Genomic DNA, 21,294 nt, shown 5'->3' with positions numbered 1-21,294 from the left:
CTCCGCCGGAATTTAGTCTAGGTTCTGCATCGTTTGCAGATCTGATATTCTCCGAGGAAGTCTCCCAAATGGAAAGCTGGCTACCAGAGATGGCAGACGACTGTTTTCAAAATGTGAAATTGCGATCCCAATGCATTGATACAAAACTAATGAAGATGGGCACTAGGGCATGAATCAACATGAGATACTATCGAGTCAGTAACTTCAACAAACGGGGAGTATGCACCGAGACATCTTACAGCGTACTGACCAGAACCAGAACCAGAAGCGCAACATACAAATAGAGCATCGGATCCTATGAATATGCGATCCAGAGAAGATCCCCAAAACGCCAGCTCCATGTCCTACAAACCGTTGCCCTTGGAGACTTTTACATGCCCATCGCCCCAATCCAACGAATCTTCCCCCTTCAGCTTCACCATACCAATTACCACCGGGCCCTCCCTTGCAACTCGATCGCTTACATCCCAAATCCCATGCGCCTGTTTCTCAACACTGAGCCACCATCTCTGCACCTTGCAAGCGACATACTCGACATCAGAACACGCCCAAGCCCTCGACACCCTCCTAATCCAATCCCAGCACATCCTCCCCTCGATTCGCAGTCTATCCAAATGCCAAACCTGCCTTCAAGATACACAAACACTCTTCCTGGTGAATATGGTCTTATCCCGACTGCTGAAATGGACGCACGCCTCGATTTGTACATGCGAGACGCACTGCGTCTCAGCGGAGATTCGGCTTGGGAAATTTCATGGTTCCACTGGCATGGGAATGATGGTTACTAGGCTTCTTATTCGGGCTTATTTGGCTGAATTTGACAAGGTCGTTGAGGTGTTTGGGGGGATGGTGAGTCGAATTGGGTTCAGGGAGGACGGGGCTTACTTGGGGCTGCAGGTGAGAAACTTCCAGATGGAGGTGAGAGGCTTAATGGAGAGGATTCCAAAATATTGTTGAGGTGGTTCTTCACCTGATTTGTGAATGAAAAACTATTCAAACTTGCTTCAAATCCAATTTCCAAATGCAATTTGGTTTTTCACATTACATCAAGCCACACCTCTTACCCAGTCTCAACTATATATACTTTGGTGGTTTGCCATCGCTCCCCTAAGGGTCCTTCGAGCTGGGAAGTATCTACATGATAATATCATGTAGATACTTCGTAAATAGCCGAGGGGGTTGATTGTATAAAGCATCTTCGCGTCAATATTCATAGCAACCCACAGGCCAGTGAGTAAAAGACAGCAGGAGGTGAGCACTAAAACAGCAAGGAGAAGCCAAGACCTGGAGGAAATCAAGTACATATTAGTAGGCACACTTGGTACGGAGTATATAATATTGTATTAGAGAAAAAGCAGAGGGGAACAAAAAATAATTGATTCTGTATGGTTTATTCAACAAATGAAAGGCTCTATGTAGTCCGTATGTATGTAGTGGGCCCAATAAACATTTCCTGCTGATGCACAGATATCAGATACATCATTGATGATTTTGATACATGGGTCGCAAAATTTCACAACGCCTCCGCATGCTAGATGTCTGCAACCTAGGGCTATTCGTCAAAAATACATTGGAGTCGCCTATTCTTTCTTTGTCTCCTTTGGCTCTAATGGCTTCGGCTCTTGAGTGGGCTTCTTCGCCCCAGGGACGGACTCAAGCGCTGAAGCGGCTGCCATCTGAGATTTCTTGTGCTTATCACGTTTTTCCATGATATAAGACCAACTCTTACCAAGGCCTGCTGTGAGCGGTGCCTTGATCGTTTGGACAGTGCTTGGCCAGCGGATTGTCTTCTCAATGGACTTCGCCACCTCCTCCTGAAGGTGGTCATCCCCGGCAATCCGTCGCTCAAACGAACCGCCTTGAGGCCGGCGAATAACCTCGTCCGAATCTTTGCTCTCCTGAACCATCTTATTGAAATCGGCTCGAGGGATCCCAAAGCGAGACTGGTACTGGAAGTACAACTTTTGTCGGAAGGATTCAGGCAGACGACGAACCATGTTACCACGCATCACCGGATCCATATCTTGCGCCATGGCTAAGATTGCGTTCGGGTCATCGATCCAGTCCTCATTGCTGCAGCGGGGGTCCTGGAAAGTGACATTGGGCAGATTTTCGATGAGTGGTGCGTAGAGGCGGCGGAAGTGTGCCATTTGTCCTGAAACAATATTTCGCACCTTGCTGGGGTCCTCGGCGGGGAGCGCCATGCGTAGATCTCCCATGTAGCTCATACCTGCGATTGTGCTATATAACTCGAATTCACTGAATCTTTCTGGCAGTAACAACAGTGCGACTCGCAAAGCAGACAGCAAGTTCATCTGGTTGGCCAATCGCACCTTCGGGTGGTCCCGCAAGATCTTGACAGGCTTTTGCAAACGGCCTGCGAGATACATGGTGTCCCACTGGGTGAGGTCCCGGCATAACGTATCCAGGTTCACCACGCCATATTTGATCATTGTCCCGTTCACGGTGATATAAGGATGGAAGTAGACACCGGCGCCGAAGCGGTCCTGTACTTGGGAGACCGTGTACGACCCCAGCGAACCCAATCCAGAATAATGATCACGATGTTGGTGTAGATTGATATCATGCCAATGCTGCGAGTACGACACTCCAAAAATGAAGTCAATCATCTTCCCGGATCCTTTTTGCATATTTTGGATGGCTGTGGGTGCCGAGGGGTGCAATGAGCTGGACGGAGCTCCGCTGCCATTTTGAGGAAACACACCTGATCCATAGGCAAATGTGTATCGGATTGGTGCTTTAAACTGCCAAAGGATCATTCGCAATGCCTCCTTGAAATCTTGGTTTATGATCATGTGCTGGTTGACTCCAAAGTCCTTAGAGGGAAGTTCCGAGAAATTTGTAATTGACAAATCCGGATTATCGTCCCAGTTTTCGGGTAACAGCGAGGATGAAGACGTCGAGAATGAGGAGGATGACTTGTTGGTGGTCACCCTGCATAGCAGACGCGACGTCGAAGCGGTGGTATTTGCCGAGGGTCGGCCATTGTAGGGAGTAATCGAACGACAATTGAACGACAGAAAACGAGCCGAAGAAGGAACAACACACGGGGATGAGAGAAGGGTGCAAGAGCGCCAGAGAGAGCTGGGGTTAGCTCCTCGAGAAGCAACCATCTAGTAGAGAAGTTGTAGCGAGATCATCGGGTACAGTGGGGGATCTGACATACTGTTACTCCCGGCATGATTGGGGTTGGGATAAAAGGAATCGGGGCGCGTAGCGCAGTGATTGAGTCAAGTCAAAGAGCCCGCATAGAAAGCAAATGAGTGAATTGAAGTGAAGTGAATTTGGGTGCTTCGTCAACATTTCCGGCTCTGACGTACTCCCCGTCCTCCTCCGCTTCTATTTCGGGTGCTGAGTAATGATCACGTGAAGGCGTGTCGAGATGCATAACAACCAAAAGTAAACAGACGCGGAGGATCAACAACAACGACACTTTCGACAATATTCGCCTACTTCCTCCACAAAAGGTCCCTTTACATGTCGGGAATCAGTACCGACTGCCTCTAATTGCCCTGATACCTCGCCATGGGCTCTGAAATGGATACCTTTGCGGCCCGCCTAGCCAGCTTTGATATAGTGCTGAAACCGGAGAAACGCAGATCTTCCGGCACAAAAACACCCAAAGCGATTACTTGGCCGCACCAGCGACCTTCACCAGCTGAGGTATGTCGTTTCTTAGAGAGATTTCATGCGCTTATTCCAGGGTGATTGACATAACGTGATTATAGTTAGCACACGCCGGATTCTACTACAAACCATATGAGACCAATCCCGACAACACAACATGTTTCGAGTGCCACCGGGCGCTGGATGGCTGGGAGGAGGACGACAACCCCGTCACAGAGCATCTCAAACATGCTCCCGACTGCGGATGGGCCATAATGATGGACCTCCAACAGAGCAGCTCCAACCCCGCCTCGATTGAAGACCCTACGGGCGACCGGATTACACAGGCCAGACTGTCAACATTTGGTACGGCATGGCCTCATGACGGGAAAAGGGGCTGGGTATGCCAGTCAGAGAAGGTAACGAATGACCTAGCCGTATTCATCTTATTTTGGCTTACAAGGACGATAGATGGTCGAAGGCGGATGGTATTTCTGCCCCACAGACGAGAGTAATGATCTAGCCAGCTGTGTCTATTGCAAGTTGTCTTTGGATGGCTGGGAACCCAAGGATGACCCATTGTGGGTATTCATCGCTCCTTCCTAATTAGATGGTTGCTAACTTCCCCCAGTGACGAACACTATCGCCGCTCCTCAGATTGTTCATTCTTTGTCTTCGCCCAGCCGCCAGGAAAGAAGAGCAAAACCACTCGTGCCAAGAAACCTCGGGTTTCCAAGGCCTCCTCCCGCCTTTCAACTCAATCTGTTGATCCAGTTACATCCGAAACGCCCGATATGGAAATGGATGACTCCATGGACCACAGCGCCATGTCCCAAGCCACAACCAAATCCAAATCTACAAAGAAGGCACCCAAGAGCAAATCAAAGGGGACCAAGACTAAGAAGGAAGAATCAGCGGAGGTGGAAAGCCAAGTTGAAGCCGACCTTGAAGAAGTCGCCCAACCAGAGCCTATCAAACCCAAGCGTGCAGGCAGAGGAAAGAAGAGGGCTAGTGAGGATATCAAAGATGAACCAAGTCCGATTACCACCCAGGAAAGAGACCAATCGCAGCCGCCAGCAGAGCCCCCGGCGAAGAGACGCGCTACAAAAACACGCAGTAGCAGCATCGCTCGCAACTACAATTACGAACATAGTGACTCTGCCATGGCCGACGCAGAGCCAGTGAATGACGCTGCTTCGGAAGAAGAAACTAGCAGAGGTCGCAAACCCACGAAAAAGGGAACGTCCAAGGCCCGCAAGGTCTCCGATGTGCCTGTTGCATTAAAAGCCCCGTCGAAGGCGCGAGCGCCTCGTGACTCGGATATCGAAGCGGAAATTGAAGCAGGCCTCGAAGCAGATATCCCTACACCTGCCCCAGCCGAGCCTGAGATCGAGGCTGAGCCAGCAGAGCCACGGGCGTCGAAGAAGACAAAATCGAGCAAAAAGTCTAAGGCTGTGGCTAAAACCCCCGAGCCGATCATACATGATCAAGTAGAGGATGCTAGTGATCATGAGAACCGTTCAGATTCTCACGTGCAACCGGTTGATGATGAACCGGAGGCACCTGAACTGCCAGCCCCAAAGACTAAGGCGGCAAAAGCATCGAAGAAAAAGGGGACAAAGAAGACTAAGACCGAAGAGACAATAAAAGCACAGTCACCAGAGCCGCGAGAATCTTCAGAAGCTAGGGCTCCCGATGTTCGGGATGATTCCGAGCGTCACGACTCCTTCATCTCTGTCGAGATTGTCAACAAGGAGCCGGAGGATGCACCGGAGCCTGAAGAACCAATGGCCAAGGCTAAATCAAAGAAGAGTTCCAAGAAGGAAGGCGCTACGTCAACCAAAGAGAAAAAGTCCAAGAAATCCGAGAAAAGGGCAGAGCCAGCTCCTGTTCTTGAACCCACAGTCGAAGAATATCGCGTTGAGCCGTCGGTTGAGGAACATGATGATGAATTCGAGACGACAGATGATTTGCCTGACCAACTTGAGATGGCCAACCCTCCCCAGGAGCCGTCTCCCCCTCCACAAGAAATGTCTCCCGAGCCACAATCTCATCGGAAGACGCCCAGTCTACCCCCGAAGACCGTCAAACGGTATAGTGATATTCCCCACGAAGAGCACCTCGCAGAGACCCTAGTCCAAAGCCAGATCTCCCCTCACGAAGTGCATGACTCTCGGCGGAATTCAAAACGCTCTAACCGGGCAGTTTCACCACTTCCCCCCGCTCACCAAAATACTCCCTCGCTATCACCCCAGTCATCAGATGCTGAAAACCAACCTCCATCGTCGCGGCCCTCAGCATCCCGTCCACCTGTTCAGTCAACACCGAAACATCCCGAGTTCCGAGCCCCTCTGGCAGTTAACACGCCATCACCATCCAAGCGCAACGCCAATGGTGGATTTGGACCTTCCGGCCAGCCATGGACACCGGTGGATATTGATGAGGTGCTCTTTGGAGAGGCTAGCGACAAGGAAAATGCAGATTTGTCTGGACTTTTCAAAGGTGTGAAAGCTGGCTTGACCAGCCCAGAGAAGAAGATGACGGTCCAAGAATGGATCGCGTGGAACGCAAAGAATGGCGAAGAACGGCTGAGGAGAGAATGCGAGCGACTTGTTGGCCAATTCGAGAAGGAAGGTGGCCGAGCAATGCGGCGACTCGAAGCCATCGAGTGCATCGACTGAATCAAGAGTTGGTATGTTTTCGGATTATATGATTTGCATGTTAGGCGTTATGCTAGGTGTTGGAGAACCCTTGTTAGATTTTAAGCTCGCAATTTGAAATTTGGAAGTGCCATTTTTGCACACGAAGAACAGGATCATAAAAAAAGCCTGGAAAATATGCCAAAACACCATGGGTATCAAGAATAGGACGCGCACCCCGAGAACAAAACTCAAGAAATGATTCCCAACCGGCCCTCCCAGCTATCATCCTCCTTCTTAACCTTGTCCTTCTTCCTCTTCTCATTGCGCTTGCGCCTCTTCTCCTCCCTTTCCTTAGCATCAATCTCCTCCCGCTCCTTAAGCCGCACTCCGAGATCAAGCTGCCAAGCCTTGCGCTCTTCCTCGTCCCTCTGTCGCTTCCGATGCGCAAGCATCCTCAACCGCAAGCGCACGTCCTCAACATTCGCCCTTTTCACCTCGCCACTCTGCCCCGTCGCAATCAAATGTTGCTTGCTGTTCAAGTGCTCCACAAGCTGCAAGTTATCCTTGTAGGTAAGATCACAGTCCTTGCAGTAAAATCCGGCACCAAGGCCGCGTTTGCCCATTCCCGAGCCTGCGGGTACAATCATGGTCTTGCCCACCATGGACGCGACGTCCAGGCGCTGGTTGCGGGCTGTAGTATCCTCGAGCATGCTGTAGTCGACCGGCGCATGGTACTTTTTGCCCAGTAGTTTCGCTTCGTAGCGGGCTTTGCCTTCGGCTTTGCGCGTTTCTTCGGCGTCCGCCGCTTTTTTGGCATATTCTTCACGGTCCCAGGTTTTGCGGAAGGCCGTGTCCGACACCGGGGTGCCGTAGGCGTTTGGATTTGACATATTTGTGGTTGATATTGAGGTTTTGTTTTGGGGAGATATAGCGGGAGGTTGGTGAGTGGCGATCTTCAAAAGCTGAAGCTTCCCAGGTGTCGGGTTGACGCCGATGTTGAATATTATGTAAGCGCTACTGATTTCCAACCTCACTAACTAGGTCATAATACAACCTACGCCTTCAATTATGTGTACATGGGACACTGAAAATAGGCAGCTGTTTTGGTTTAATCCAACAGTTGATGATTACATTGGGATAAATAGCTCCAACTAGAAATTAGCGTCGGTGGCTGCGATTTCAGGCAACAGTTTTCGACCCGCTCGTATAAGATGAACAACACCACCCTCACGTCGAATGTACACAATTGAGCTATAAGCAACAGCCTCTGAACACAAGTCTTAAAAAGATGGAGTCACCCCAGTTCCCCTCCCGTTCTCAATCCACCAGCGCCAATCTAATGACCCTCCCCTCGGAACTCCACATCCAAATAAGCACCTACCTTTCCTACCCAGATGCCCTTGCTCTAAAACACAGCAGTCGTCACTTCTACTCCATAGTCTTCACAGGAGTGCGCCTGAAGGTTGACTGGTTCATCGACCGTTTTGAGCACAAACTCGAATGCCCCATGGAGAAGTGCTCGTTCAGTACGGACGAGTCATTTTGCAATGGCCGAGTGTGCGGCATTATGGAGCGTCGTCGGTGGCATCTTGAGTGTCGGCAGGTTAAGGGTGGTTGTCTGATTGTTAATGGCCAGACATGCCGAACGGATTTAATGCCCAGTTGGTTTAGAATGAGGACACAGGGGAAAAGGAGAGCTGTTAAGGTGATGGGGAGCTGGGGACATGAAGGTTTGTTCACTCTCCGGTTCTATCTTCTTCGCATTTAATAAAGAGATTGGCTAATATCATGCCGCATAGCCCTTATGATTGGCATTATGGGTGTGCTGCTGAACTTGTTGTGGAATGTTTCCCAGAGGTGAGGCATTGTCTCGTGTTGGCTTGCGTATGGTTTGAACACCCTGCTGATTGAACTCGCCAGAATATGGTATCTCGATAGCGGATTGAGAGGATATTATACCACTATTGATTGAGTTATGACTCAAACTTTCAGCGATGCCTCATGCTAATTTGGCTGAGCTCTCGAGTCAATCGATAAATGCCGACATATTACGCCCTGTACGATCGACCATGAAGTTGAACTGGCGTTTCCTGATGTATAGACCAGGACGTTGTCGCCATGAAAATTACTCATATTACACCTGTATATAACAGTGTTTTCAAGAGACATTTGCATAGACATGATGTAATGGAGGTTCGCAGAATATTCGATGCGGGGGATCCAAATGGACCCTGACGGAAATGCATCCATGTCGAGACACGGTCTCACAGAGTTAGGCCTGTGGATACCTGATCTTCACAGATTACAAGCTTTCTGGGTGCTGTGATGCAGTGAACTTGAACCTGACCTCATCTCTAGCCCTAATCCTGATCTTATCGGTGACGTCACATTGACGACCGTGTATACATAGTCCCTATATAGTTTCTCCTTCCTCCATCTTTCTCAGACTCTTTACTTTGCTATATCCTTCCATTATTTAAAACATCAAACAAAAATGTCTACTACAGATGCCAATATCAACACCCAGACGGGCACTCACCCCGTGGATCCCTACAAGACCCAGAATTTCGAAGACCCGCCTCTCCCCCAGAAGATCGAAGAGCTGGTTGAATTTATCAACCAAGTTAAATTTGGCATGTTGACAACCAAGCAGTCAGAGGGCGACTTTCTGGCCTCGCGATGCATGGCATTAGCTGCGACGGTATGAGCACAGCCACAATAAACGAATAGAATATGCTAATCAATTCCCCAAAATAGGAGAACGGCGGCGTTGACCTCATCTTCCACACAAACCTCTTCTCCGGCAAAACAATGGATCTCACCGTGCATCCCACAGAAACAAATATGTCCTTCCTGGACCCCATCAGTGGAGCCTGGGCCTCCATCTCAGGCACTGCATCAGTGATTGGTGATCCCGCCATCGTGAAGAAGTACTACTCACCTGCACTGAAGGCATGGCTTGGCGATATGGGCGATGGCGTGCATGATGGTGGGCCATCCGACCCCCGCATTGGCGTTATTAAGCTCGAGGCTAAGTTGGCCACACATGTTGTTGCGCACAAGGGCGTGATTGGGCGTGCCTATGAAACTGTTAAGGGTGCTGTACAGGGCAGCGTTCCCCATGTCAATGGCATTCGGGAATTTAGTTTGAAGGAATTGGCTGAGTGTAAGTTCTTTTCTATTTTTTTGGTCTTTTGGATATGCGCAACAGAAATTCTAATTTGTCTCTTTAGGGCGCCGGACGCATCAGGAATAAGTATTCAGTATTTTTTAACAGCAACTCGAAACAAGAGCATCCCATTTTTTTAGGAGGTATATAACGCTCTGAGCGGAAATGAAGACAAATGAATTTGAATATTAAATAAATATGCTACTTCCCCAATAGCCTTTTTGCTTGACATTTTCAGCTCCGGATTCGTCCTTTGTGCCCACTCTGTATTGTCTCTTGGGTCTTGTCTGAAGGTGTGGGTAAAAACCCGACTTTGACAAGGAACTCGGCGCTCCTTTTTACAGCATCTTTCAATCGCAATGGCGTGCTACCACGCTTCTGCCGCGAGCTTCCCACCATTCGCTCATCGTTCTGCAACCCCGTAATCATATGTGCTAGCGGCCACAGGGGATGCTTCTCCCTTGCAGCTTCAATATCAGCACGGACAAGAGCCAGCCACTCTGCCATGACCTTAGCCTGAAGCCTATAACCCAGGCTCTCGAGAATGGCCCAGAACTCCCTCCATGTCATGCCATCAATGGGCTCTTTCCCAATCACTTTCTTCATTTCTTTGCCCAGTGCCGCGTCAATGATCGCTGTAGCTGTAGCTGTGACGTCCGATATAGAAAGCCACCCATCCGCCTCAGCAGCATTGTACGCCCCTATATTGACACACGTCGCCGCCAGTCGCCAGATATAGTCATCGGGGTTTGAAAAGCCCTCAGTTGGTGTGCCAATGACCCATCCCGGGTTGAAAACAGCGAGCCGATCGCTTTCGGATGGGCTGCGACGCGCCGCGCGCCTGACGACAGCTTCAGCGACAAATTTAGTCTGGCTATACGCGATTGCGTTGTCGGTTGAGAGTTCCTCCGCAACATCCAACTCTTCGTGGGAGTCCCAAGGCCGCCCACCTGTAACATGGAGGAATCTCATGCAAGGGAGACCCATAGCGAGGAGTAACAACTCCAGAGTTGAGCCAACATTGGCGGCCTCGAGGACTTCGTAGCTTTTTGTCCAGTGCACCGTGGCGCCGCTGTGAATTATTACATTGACTTGTTGGCCACTGGTTAAATAATCCCAGCGTGTTGGATCAAGACCCAGATGGGGCAGTGATAGGTCGCCCCGCCAGACCTCCAGCTTGTCCGCATGGTAATTAGTCCACCAGAGTGCTTTCACGGCTGCATCAATGGTGCGCTGTCTTGCTGCATCATCCGTATCGCCACGTACAAGACCAATGACACGACTAACCTGGCGGTGTTCCAGGAGCTGGCGTAGGATTTCGGTACCGACAAAACCGTTGGCGCCGGTCAAGAGCACGGTGAAAGGCATAATATCTTTATGCACCGGTGAATTATTATTTGCTATATTTTTATGGCATGCAAGCTTTTGTTGGGCACTCAAAATCCGCGAGCCGTGCCGTTTGATCTCAGCCATAAGATTGACTGAGATCAAGGCAAGAGTTGAAGAGTGTCGAACTGGATGATCCTCGGCACCACACGCCTGAGAATCGGCTATGTATTGAGCCAGACTCCTGGTACTGGTTGTTCTGTCCATCAAAAACTGCATTCCAACTTGAATATCGAAATTCTGTGAGATGAAAGACATGAGTTCCATCATGTTCACTGAATCTAGACCAGACGAGTGGAAAAGCAAATCGTTGAATTCAGTGGGACGGTGATTTGAGCCGTCTTCTCGGAGCGATAGCCTCTCCTGAGACCATGAAGGACGCATTGAATGTATCTTCTGAGCTAGTTTGTACGCTGGTTGCTCACTCTCCAGTATTGGTCTGCAGCGTGAGGACCCATTCTCAAGGGTCTTTTCAGCCACGTCGAACGCTTGATCTCCCTCAGCTAAGAGCAGTGTTCGGCGGATCTCACGAAGTCGCCTTCGGTTTGTCTTCCCCGTGGCAGTTAACGGCAGATCTGGCTGAGAAAAAACCACTGTCGGCACCATGTAGCTCGGGAGATGATGTATCAGCATTTTCTTGATATCAGCAACCATGGGGTGTATCTTGGCTGTGAAATTTTATTTTTCCTTGAACTTGATGCCATTGTCACCCACCGGGATGAAAGCCACCAACACCGGTCTAGGGTTTATCTCGCGCTCAGGCACAACAACTTCAGCCACAACCTGGCTCGCTTTTGTTGGCAAACAATTCAGAATATGGTGTTCAACTTCCCCAAGCTCGAACCGCTGCCCTCTAATCTTGACTTGGCTATCTTTGCGGCCCATGAATGTCAGTCTGCCATCTTCGTTGTACTGCACCAGATCACCTGTCTTATAAAGGCGGCCGTGGCGCCCAGGTTGAGCATGTGAACCTTTCAGCAGCCATTCGGGGTCTTCGATAAACGCTTCAGCGGTCTTTACCGGGTCTCCCATATAGCCATTGCCAACAAGCGGTCCTTCTAGGAGTAGTTCACCAGTGCATCCTGGTGACAACAAGCGATTGTGGTCTTCTGGATTTACAACCCATGTTACCAAACCCACGCCTTTTCCTATTCGAATGGCTTCCTCTGTGTTGGATGCAAAGGCGTTAATTGTGCTCATTGGTGTGCATTCAGCGGGGCCGTACGTGTTGATGAGGTGCACTTTGTGCGGCTGCCATCGCTCAATATCTCTGGCCGTGACTGGTTCTCCAAGTAAAATCAAAGTCTTGAGATTGCGTACCGTCCCCGGATCTAGTAGACGTGCCACCGTTGGAGTAATATTGACAACTGTAGGGTGCATCGTAGCTATGATATTGCCAATGTTGTCCTTGCGGTCTCTTTCAGAAGGAATACATAGACACCCTCCCGCAACGAGAGTGGCCACAGCATTGTGGATCGCGGCATCAAAGGCATATGATGCGAAATCCAAGACCCGAGACTCTCTGGTAAAGCCCAGAGGCTCTAACTGATAGTGTACAGCAGAGCAAAAGTTCTCATGTGACACTAAGACCCCTTTAGGCGTTCCAGTGCTGCCGGAAGTGAAAACTGCATACATTATCCTCGAGGATGGTTGTAATAGTGCGGGACTCGGAGCATGACTGGAGGCGCTCGGGACAATACTCGAGATTTGGGAGAGGCCTGGGCCAATTTGAACTACCATCTCAGACAACCTAAGGCTTAAACCCATGTTGGCTTGGGATGATAACAGCAACTTGGAGCCCACCTTTTGGATTATCGATTGTAGTCGGAGCTCTGGGAGGAAGGGATCGAGCAACACAAATCCTGCTCCCGACCTTAGGACACCAAGAATGGCTACTATTGTCCACTTCGATTTCTCAAAGCATAGTGGTACCAGGGTGTTCGGCCCTAATAGCTGCGGACCAACTCCAAATTTGACAAGCTGTGTCGCTACCTCCGTGGAAAGTCGGTCTAGCTCGCCGTATGTGAATTCTCCATTCCAAGCACAGATAGCCGTTGCCATCGGCTGATTCTGCATCCTTCCCTCAATCATATGATGAATGGATTTTTTCACTGGCGATGGGACGGTACGATTCCAATCCCATATCTGCTCCAAACTTCGCGGTGTGAGTAACTCGATCTCTGCTATGCTCTGATGAAATCCTGCGGTGTCCAGTTGCTTCATCACGAAATCCAACCCTTCTAGCAACCTCTCCACGATCCATGGCTTCATCACGTTTGAGTCAAATCTAGCATTGACCCTCTTCATGCCAATTTGGACTTCAAGAGCCAGTGCAAACGTATTGACCCACTCTGGTTCATAGCTCTCCTCCCATACCCCAAGCGTACAGTCCGATTGGGTATTCTCTGGTGGCTGGACGATAAGAAGTGTCTGAAACATGCACGCCTGCTGGGCCTCGGGGCTTGTTTTGGCGATCCTCTGCAGGCCGAACTGCTCGAAAGGGATCATATCCGTTGCTTCCTGCTGCACGGCCGCTAGATAATCAAGGGCCTTCTGGGACTGTGATATCTTGACGTGGAATGGAACTGTTGCGATTGTTGGCCCTACCATCTCATTGATACCGCTAATAGGCGCACTGCGTCCTGATGTAGTGATACCAAACACGACACTGTCTGAGTTTGTCATGCAGCTGGCAAGCAGAGCCCAGGCTGCACGGACAAGTGTTGTGACCGTGACATCCCGTGTCCGCGTGTTGAGCCATGATATTTTGTGAGTTATGTTGCTGTCTGCTACTGGCCGTTGTGTAGACAATGGAAGCGCCGGAAATGGTGTACAGTCACAGTTCATAAGAGTATTGCGCCAGTATTTAGCTACCTCGTCAGTGTTTTGTTCCTCAACGTACTGGATAAACGATTTGAACTCATGATTTGTTGGCTCTGTCGGGATGCCACGGTACTCTCGACTAACCATGTCAGTCATGAGCGGCAGTGACCAGCCATCGTACAGCGCGTGATGAAGCGTCCACACGAACCATCGACGCGTGCCAGTATTATCTGTAACCATGGCGTAGCGTGCAAGAGGTTTTCCAGCCTCCATTGGTCTTTTTTTATCCTCTCCAATGTACTCGTTCAATCCTATTGTATGGGTCCATTGGATGCCTTCGTTCAATACCAACTGCAGGGGACCCACGTCGGTGCACTGCATAATCCTTGTGCGTAGGATCGCCGTATTCCGAACTATTTCTTCCCACGCTCGACAGAAATCTGTTGTCTGGACGGTCGAATGCAGTTCCAAAGTCCGTTGGATCATGTATTCCCCTGGGTACTTCAAGGACAGGGACAGAAGACCTTCTTGCAAGGCAGTATAGGGGTATGCATCGTCTATTATGGTGGGATCCAGTTGATACTGAGCTGCAATTTCTCGGAGGAGTAACTTGTTATTGAAACTGCCTCTCAAAAGAGCAAAAGGCGGAATATGTTCTGGGGCCTTGTCAGCTATACGATGGCACCGGCTGACCAGGCTGCCAAGTGTAGGATACTGAAAAATGTCTGAAACGGTGAGTTGAATACCAACCTTTTGAGCCTCGGACACGACCCGCATTGCCGCAATCGAGTCTCCCCCTAGCTGAAAGAAACTATCTTCTAGTCCCACCAGCGCCGGGTCGATAACAAGAACCCTGCCCAATATATTTTGCAGCTTCAATCCATCACGTGAGGTTTGATTTAACTTTGCCATTTGCTTTTGTCTTTCCATAGATTTATGAAAACACGAAGTGCCAATCTCGCGAAGTCTCCTTCGGTCCAGTTTCCCATTCACCGTCAAGGGGATTTCTTGTATAGAAAAGAACACGGTGGGCACCATATATCGTGGCAGGTGTTGAGTGAGCATGTCTTCAATATGCGTAGAAATGTGAATTATTTCCGCAATGCAGGTACGTTCCGGGTGTTTGGGACTTGCTGAAATCGGGTAGATGTGAACGAAGGCGGCCAGCACTGGACCCGAGTTCTCCCCTTTCGGAATAATGACATCTACCACGACTTGCTTTGCTTCTGTCATGTGTTCCTGTAAACAGTGCTCAATTCCTCCAAGCTCGACTCGCTGGCCGTGAATCTTAATCTGTGTATCTTTGCGTCCGACAAATGTCAAGCTTCCATCCTCGTTATAATGAACAAGATCTCCTGTTTTGTAGAGACGTTTTCCGTGTCGTCCTGGCTGTCTCTCAGTTCCTCGCCGCAACCACACTGGGTCGTGAATAAATGCCATTTCTGTCTTCTCCGGGTCATTCAAATATCCTTCACCCACAAGTGGCCCTTCCAGAAGTAGCTCGCCGATGTCACCAAGCGGAAGCAAGTGATCATGATTTTCCGGACTGACGACCCACGTCACCTGTCCAGCGCCAATCCCTATTCGAGTGGTTTCTTGCGGACAAGAAGCGTGGCTATTGATGACGCTATACGGGGTACACTCAGACGGCCCATAGATGTTGAGAACTCGTACTTGTCCCCACCAATGCTTAATATCTCTAAGGTGTAGAGGTTCAGCGATAAATATAACTGACTGTACTGTAGGGGTATCCCGAGGGCTCAGCAGTTTGGCAACGGAGGGTGTGAGTGCAACAACGTTTGCGCGAAGTGATGTGATGCTCTGAGCCAGGTTGTTGATCCGATCTTGTTCCCTTGGTACACATAAGCAAGCACCTGCAGTAAGAGCTGTAAACGTTTGGCTGAGTGATGCATCAAAGCTGTATGAGGAAAAGTCGTAGACTCTCGATTCCTTTATGAATTCGAGATATTGCGCCTGGTGGTAGAGAGCGGATGCAAGATTGCAATGGGTCAACATGATCCCTTTCGAGGTTCCTGTGCTGCCTGACGTAAAATTCAGGCACATGATCGAGGATGGGCAACCTGGGGGAGGGTGTCAGTTTGCTTGAACATTTAGGTTGATAAAGAATCTTCGATTGATGGAAACCACATTCCGAACCAATCGTGAACTCAGTGCCCGGTTTGAGACAGAAGATAAAATGAGGTCTGCTTTGACTTGTTGGGTAATGAGATGAAGATGCCGTTCTGGGAGCGAGGGGTCAAGCATCACAAATCCTCCACCGGCCTTGAGCACACCAAGCATCGCAACCGTCGTCCACATCGATCTCTCAAAACAGAGTGGAGCCAGCATACCAGGTCCAACTCCCAGTTCAGTGAGCCTGTTTGCTAACTCCGTAGCGAGTTGGTCCAGTTCGCCATACATCAAGTCTCCATCCCAGGCACAGATAGCCAATGCATCGGGCTGGTCTTCAGCTTTCTCTTCAAATATCTCGTGCACGCATCGCTCAATTGGTTCCGGACATAGCTTGTTCCATGCCCAGATCTTTTCTAGATCTGTTTGTGTCACCGTCCCAATGTCTGTCAATTTGACATCTGCACTGTCGTTTTGCTCGGCCAGTGACATTGCTTGGTAAAGTGAATGATTACAATTTCTCTTCTGCTGATGTTGTGCCAATTGCAGAGTTATTGTGAAGCATAACAATCGGTTACATCTCCAAGGCCTTTTTATATGTATGATTAATCTAGGAAGGCTAGCTAGCACAACTCTATCTGGCTCGTGATGGCTGGAGTGACAACACGGTGTGGTGCGACATACATGGCTATCACTCGTGGTAATATGTACTCCGATGACCGCAGATCTTGGATATGAAGAGGTAGGTACATGTAAGAAAATTTAGATCCGTCTTCAAAATACGAGCTCCAACTCTATGAGGTTACACATTGTCGTCTGTGTGCAACCAAAAGTATTTCGGCACTTTCCAATATCCTAGCCTAGCTAGCCATTACATTACACAACAGCTAAATCTTCGAAGGTTTGGATATATAAGATGCCTGCAGTATGCCTTTTCCGTTTTAGGGGTGAATGGGAATATTCGGCGGCTTACGCGGTCTTTTTGGTGGTCTTTAGATGTGCTTTTCGATGTCTTTTTCGATGTTCCTTTTAACTATTCTTTTTAAATAAAAAAGGCATACTTTGTGCAAGGGACCTTTCTATGTATAACCTTTGATATACACCACCTGTATTCTCTTGTTCAATTTATATTCACTTCTCTATCGCAGTATGAAGTTTGAAGCACATCCAATTAATGTGAAATCAACTATGCTAGTATCAGTTTTAAATCCGGGGCTCGTATAGTGTCGAGGAATACCGGAACTCTATCTCAATATTGACTACACATGTGTTTACGTGATAATTGTGCTAGAAACAACAGGTCATCCCCATGCCCTGATGCTTTGACTCTCTTCGTGGCTGTCACGAGGGTTCCGGTAGCGCAATGATCACTGATAATATATCCAGAACCACAAATCGGACACATTTCGTACCTCAGACTCCAAGGTCGATATTGCATATGTCGATTATTTCCTTGTTTGTCCATGACTACATTTACTTTCTAGGATGACGTACTGGTCGAATACCACTTACTCACACAGATCCTTCCTGGTTACACTAGTCAGGTATAGACAAATCAGGGACAAAAGGACTAACAAAATTTACCTCCATGACTCCGGACTAAATACACTGTCGGTTCCGTCATCCCAAACTCTTTTCCGAATATATTGTACACCTCATCAGGTACGCACACATATTTTCACAACGCATCTTGCCAGTTTTGGCCTCCATATTCAACAGCATGGCAGCCGGGAACCCAAAGAATACTTCAGTTCCTGTTGATCTTCTTATCGCCACGCGTCCAAACAGTGCTGAAGCAATCCCTGGGTTGCTGGAGGAGGTTATCAAAGGTGTCAACCGTCTAGATACTGGAACTGAGGAGGACCGCAAGGATGTGTTACTCAAGTGTCGAGCTTTAGCTAGAGCTATAGAGACTCCTCGGGAGACGATGGTTGACCACTGTTGGGGACAGGTATATACAAGTTCTACAGTCCCATTAACTGAACAGAATAACTGATATGATAGATGGGTGCAATCGGGGCTATAGGGTTTGGCGTGGACTCGGGATTATGGGTGTTGATGGCTCAGAATGGCGATCAACCCCAGAAGGTTAGCGATTTGGCCGCGAGCCTTGGGGTCGATCCCCAACTTCTCAGTGGGCTTCACATAACCCGTTCCAAAATTCTAGCTAACTGTTTTCTAGGTCGTTTGATGCGACATATCAGTGCTATGGGACTCATTATTGAAGTTGGGGAAGATGAGTACCAGCCTACAAACTATACCAAGGCGCTGAGCCTTCCTCAGATTGGGCATGGGTATCTCGGTCTGTAAGTACTCATTCGACCGCAAGTCAACCCCCATAAGGTAACAGCGCGGCTGATACTTCTTACTGCTCACTTAGTACCGCGTCAACTGGTGCAGGCACCTTGAAATTCCACGAGTTTTCCCGTAAGCAGGGTTGGGTGAATCCGACAGATCCCTGGGATACATCTCTAATGTATGCCTATGGTACCGACAAGAACATATTTCCTTGGGTACGGGATTTGGGTTATGGAGATCACCTGAATGATTACCTTGGTGGTTACAACCTGGGTCGCCCGCTCTGGATGGACCCTAGAGTCTATCCTGTGGAGGACAGGCTTATTGACGGGGCCGATTCTAGTCCAGATGCACCATTCCTGGTGGACATAGGCGGCAACGTAGGCCATGACTTGGAGAGATTCCAGAGTCGCCATCCGAACGCCCCCGGAAAATTGATTCTTCAAGATTTGCCTATGATGATTAACCAGATCAAGGAGCTAGATCCGGCTATCATCCGAATGGGATATGACTTCCATGATGAACAACCCGTCAAAGGTAAGAGTGCAGAGCTCTTCCCTGTTCCAACTCTGTCTATATCAATCTCGAATGGTGTTACTTATACTATCCCCAGGTGCCCGTGCCTATTATATACACTCAACTTTACATAACTGGTCTGATGATATGTGTGAAATTGTACTTACACGAGTGAAAGAGGCTATGAAGCCTGGATACAGCAGGCTATTGCTCAATGAGAACGTTATCCCGAGCATCGGTGCCCATTGGGAGACCACGGGACTCGATATGATGATGTTAACCCTATTCTCTGCTGAAGAGCGGACTAGCGCAGCGTGGTATGACTTGATTGAGAGGAGGGCGGGTTTGAAAATTGTCAAAATATGGGACGGCGGAAAGGGGGTAGAAAGTGTGATTGAGTGTGAGCTGGTCTAAACTTGTTAATGAGCGTGGTCCAGATATGACATCGGAAATATCTATCAACTCGCTACCTTTAATAGTCGACTATGTACTCTCCGCTAATTAGTCACGACTTCCTTTTTACTGCATAATTTGCAATTAGGAGAAAATGATCGGCCAGAAAATTAGGCCAGAGATGCAGTGTACAGGAGTGTAGAAACAAAGGTACAATACTGAACTATTCAGACATTAAGTTTTTTTTAAAAAAAAGTGAATTCAGAAACACCTAAGGGAGCTTCGCTCCGTCACCGCCACAAATGAAACAAGATAAAATTGGGTATCGTCCGCAAACTCCCGCTGCCATGCGCGTAATTCATGAAGAAGCGTCAGTTTAGAATTGACGCCGAAGTTAGCGAATAGTTAAATCTAGAGGCATTGTTAGCATAAGAACATATAGTGAAAGTGTATATAAACCCACCAAAGCAAGAGGGAAACGGTAAGGAACACGGCCATTGTGCAACAGCATAGCTTTAGCCTTTTGGGGAGTAGCCTGCAGCTTGCGATAGGCCTCACGAACGTGTCGTGGCTCAATGGGAGTGCGCCCCTCCTCGGGCGGGTCGAACAGGCCGGTCTCGCGCTTCCGTTTCTTCGTGTTCTCACCGGCTTCGGCGCCTCCGCGACGGTGCTTCTCGTTGTCTTCGCGCTCCTTGACTTTGAGTGCCTCCTCGGTCAGAGTCTGGACGATCTCGAAGGTAAGGAATCCGAGGATGTCAACAATGTCATCGTTTGGCTTGGATTCGGTCACGATGCCGAAGCCTGCCCACTCGCGGAATCGCTTGCTCTTGCGGTAGGTGAAGGAAGCCTGGCGACACTCGGACCAGAATACATACTCCTCCCGTGTCATGTGGCGGGTGCGTTCATCAGCAGCAGCAAGACGCTGAAGGGTCGCGTAGTTCTGCTCCTCCTCTTCTTCATCCTCTTCATCTTCACGCTCGGGGACCTGGACGGAGTAGAAACTGTTGACATCCCACGCAAGTCCGACCTTGGCGCGCTTGTTCTTGGGCTTGGGGGCCACGTCTGCGGGGCCTGCAACAACACCAGCTGCATCATCAGCGGCGGCAAAGTCGGCAGCGTCACCACCACCCTTGTCGTCGGAATCCTTGACATTCTTCCGGACATCCTTCCAGGACAGGAAGGTTCGCAGACGGGAGACCTTAGCCTTATCGTGGCGAATCAGGAAAATTAAGTCGTCAGTAGAAATAGAGCGAACTCCACGGCGAGTTGCCAAGGAGGTGCTGCGGGTAAGCTATTTGATCGTTAGTGACGAGAGCTTTCAAGGCAGAATTCCTAGTACCCACAATTTCGATCACTTGTTGTCGGGTAATTTCTTCAATCAAAGTGGTAGTCTCAGGAGACGGCTCTGCTGTCTCTCCGGAGACAAACATCATCTTAATAATATCGTTAGTAAAGGAGCCTTCAAATGTGTCTTTTTTCTCCATCTCATGATCTTTCTGGCTCTCGGCATTGGTTTGGGAGCTGATCGCGGCACTGTCCATCTGGAAAGTGAACGAGTTGAAGATATGGGTATAATGCTCGTGAAAGTACTGTCCCATGGCGAAGAAGTCTGACTCGGGGTCGACCGACAGACCATCTTGATTTGCAACAGAGACGTCTTGAGCGGAATGAACGGAAATACCGTCAGGTGAATCCAAGCCTAAGTCTGAAGCTACACGAGGAGCATTCGCCGGGGAGGTCATGGTACAATCACTCAAGCTCCCATCATGATCACTTAGCATAGATTCTTCCTGGCTTCGTGCAAATTCACCCCGAAGCTGCATCCAGAGCTCAACGATTGATCTGGCGTTCACGTTGGGAAAAGACATGATGGATGACTGAGCACACATATAAAGTGTTCAACACAGCTGATGGATCGAATGTCATAGGATGTGTGAGAGCGTCTGTGAATGGGTTTGGCAGAGGTATTGACAAGACAAGACGATCGAAAGAGGAAGCAAGGCAGGAAATGATATGCGAAGGCTGATAGATGGCGAGAAGAGGTGAAGGTGAAGAACAAGTGAGAAGTGAGATATCCAAACACCTCGGCAAACCGATAGGCTAAGTGGCAGCCCTCACAAAGTCGATATCGATAAGGAGCTCACTCCTGACCCCCGCAAATATCAGAATAGAAGAGAAGGGACGACCGTCTTGCCAATTGCTCCTAACCCTGGGAACTTCGACATCGTCCTTGGCCTTCAAAACAGTATCCCTCATCCATCCAACGCCAAAGCTGCATCATTGCCAGGACCAGTTGCAGGGAGGATCCAG

The 21,294-nt window shown here is 49.1% G+C and overlaps 11 protein-coding genes across 11 annotated transcripts; 5 read left to right on the top strand and 6 right to left on the bottom strand.

The window, feature by feature from the left end:
- Positions 1-179: 179 nt before the first annotated feature.
- N7455_003204 (uncharacterized protein) lies at positions 180-788 on the top strand (the record flags this gene model as incomplete). Its single annotated transcript, XM_065604439.1, has 2 exons — positions 180-218; positions 285-788. 2 exons carry the CDS (start codon positions 180-182, stop codon positions 786-788), a joined length of 543 nt encoding a protein of 180 aa, XP_065462930.1.
- A 710-nt stretch (positions 789-1,498) lies between these two features.
- On the bottom strand, positions 1,499-3,310 carry N7455_003203 (phosphatidate cytidylyltransferase). Its single transcript, XM_040960927.2, has 2 exons — positions 3,188-3,310; positions 1,499-3,134 (listed from the first exon to the last, which is right to left on the bottom strand). Exons 1-2 carry the CDS (start codon positions 3,200-3,202, stop codon positions 1,581-1,583), a joined length of 1,569 nt encoding a protein of 522 aa, XP_040808676.2. The 5' UTR covers positions 3,203-3,310; the 3' UTR covers positions 1,499-1,580.
- A 236-nt stretch (positions 3,311-3,546) lies between these two features.
- N7455_003202 (baculoviral IAP repeat-containing protein) lies at positions 3,547-6,308 on the top strand (the record flags this gene model as incomplete). The annotated part of the gene is made up of 4 exons (XM_065604438.1): positions 3,547-3,684; positions 3,750-4,046; positions 4,099-4,208; positions 4,259-6,308. The coding sequence occupies 4 exons, from the start codon at positions 3,547-3,549 to the stop codon at positions 6,306-6,308; spliced, it is 2,595 nt and encodes an 864-aa protein (XP_065462929.1).
- Positions 6,309-6,517: 209 nt separating this feature from the next.
- On the bottom strand, positions 6,518-7,159 carry N7455_003201 (U4/U6-U5 snRNP complex subunit SNU23; the record flags this gene model as incomplete). The annotated part of the gene is made up of 1 exon (XM_040960918.2): positions 6,518-7,159. One exon carries the CDS (start codon positions 7,157-7,159, stop codon positions 6,518-6,520), a length of 642 nt encoding a protein of 213 aa, XP_040808660.2.
- A 398-nt stretch (positions 7,160-7,557) lies between these two features.
- On the top strand, positions 7,558-8,241 carry N7455_003200 (uncharacterized protein; the record flags this gene model as incomplete). The annotated part of the gene is made up of 3 exons (XM_065604437.1): positions 7,558-7,999; positions 8,069-8,126; positions 8,190-8,241. 3 exons carry the CDS (start codon positions 7,558-7,560, stop codon positions 8,239-8,241), a joined length of 552 nt encoding a protein of 183 aa, XP_065462928.1.
- Positions 8,242-8,651: 410 nt separating this feature from the next.
- On the top strand, positions 8,652-9,566 carry N7455_003199 (blue light-inducible protein Bli-3). The gene is made up of 3 exons (XM_040960899.2): positions 8,652-8,970; positions 9,027-9,435; positions 9,503-9,566. Exons 1-3 carry the CDS (start codon positions 8,764-8,766, stop codon positions 9,523-9,525), a joined length of 639 nt encoding a protein of 212 aa, XP_040808631.1. The 5' UTR covers positions 8,652-8,763; the 3' UTR covers positions 9,526-9,566.
- A 106-nt stretch (positions 9,567-9,672) lies between these two features.
- Positions 9,673-11,478, bottom strand: N7455_003198 (uncharacterized protein; the record flags this gene model as incomplete). The annotated part of the gene is made up of 1 exon (XM_065604436.1): positions 9,673-11,478. The coding sequence occupies one exon, from the start codon at positions 11,476-11,478 to the stop codon at positions 9,673-9,675; it is 1,806 nt and encodes a 601-aa protein (XP_065462927.1).
- Positions 11,479-11,502: 24 nt separating this feature from the next.
- Positions 11,503-15,711, bottom strand: N7455_003197 (uncharacterized protein; the record flags this gene model as incomplete). Its single annotated transcript, XM_040960938.2, has 1 exon — positions 11,503-15,711. The coding sequence occupies one exon, from the start codon at positions 15,709-15,711 to the stop codon at positions 11,503-11,505; it is 4,209 nt and encodes a 1,402-aa protein (XP_040808642.2).
- A 30-nt stretch (positions 15,712-15,741) lies between these two features.
- N7455_003196 (uncharacterized protein) lies at positions 15,742-16,269 on the bottom strand (the record flags this gene model as incomplete). Its single annotated transcript, XM_065604435.1, has 1 exon — positions 15,742-16,269. One exon carries the CDS (start codon positions 16,267-16,269, stop codon positions 15,742-15,744), a length of 528 nt encoding a protein of 175 aa, XP_065462926.1.
- A 1,228-nt stretch (positions 16,270-17,497) lies between these two features.
- On the top strand, positions 17,498-19,005 carry N7455_003195 (uncharacterized protein; the record flags this gene model as incomplete). The annotated part of the gene is made up of 5 exons (XM_040960939.2): positions 17,498-17,728; positions 17,782-17,911; positions 17,960-18,083; positions 18,158-18,612; positions 18,689-19,005. The coding sequence occupies 5 exons, from the start codon at positions 17,498-17,500 to the stop codon at positions 19,003-19,005; spliced, it is 1,257 nt and encodes a 418-aa protein (XP_040808619.2).
- Positions 19,006-19,389: 384 nt separating this feature from the next.
- N7455_003194 (transcriptional regulator SPT3) lies at positions 19,390-20,852 on the bottom strand (the record flags this gene model as incomplete). Its single annotated transcript, XM_040960905.2, has 3 exons — positions 19,390-19,395; positions 19,448-20,275; positions 20,328-20,852. The coding sequence occupies 3 exons, from the start codon at positions 20,850-20,852 to the stop codon at positions 19,390-19,392; spliced, it is 1,359 nt and encodes a 452-aa protein (XP_040808617.2).
- Positions 20,853-21,294: the final 442 nt, after the last annotated feature.

This window comes from Penicillium solitum (genome assembly GCF_028829755.1).
Source record: "Penicillium solitum strain IBT 25940 chromosome Unknown utg000001l_segment0_segment0, whole genome shotgun sequence".
Lineage (NCBI taxonomy): Eukaryota > Fungi > Ascomycota > Eurotiomycetes > Eurotiales > Aspergillaceae > Penicillium > Penicillium solitum.
Note: the sequence above shows the minus strand (reverse complement) of the source record. Positions and strands in the feature narration are given on the sequence as shown.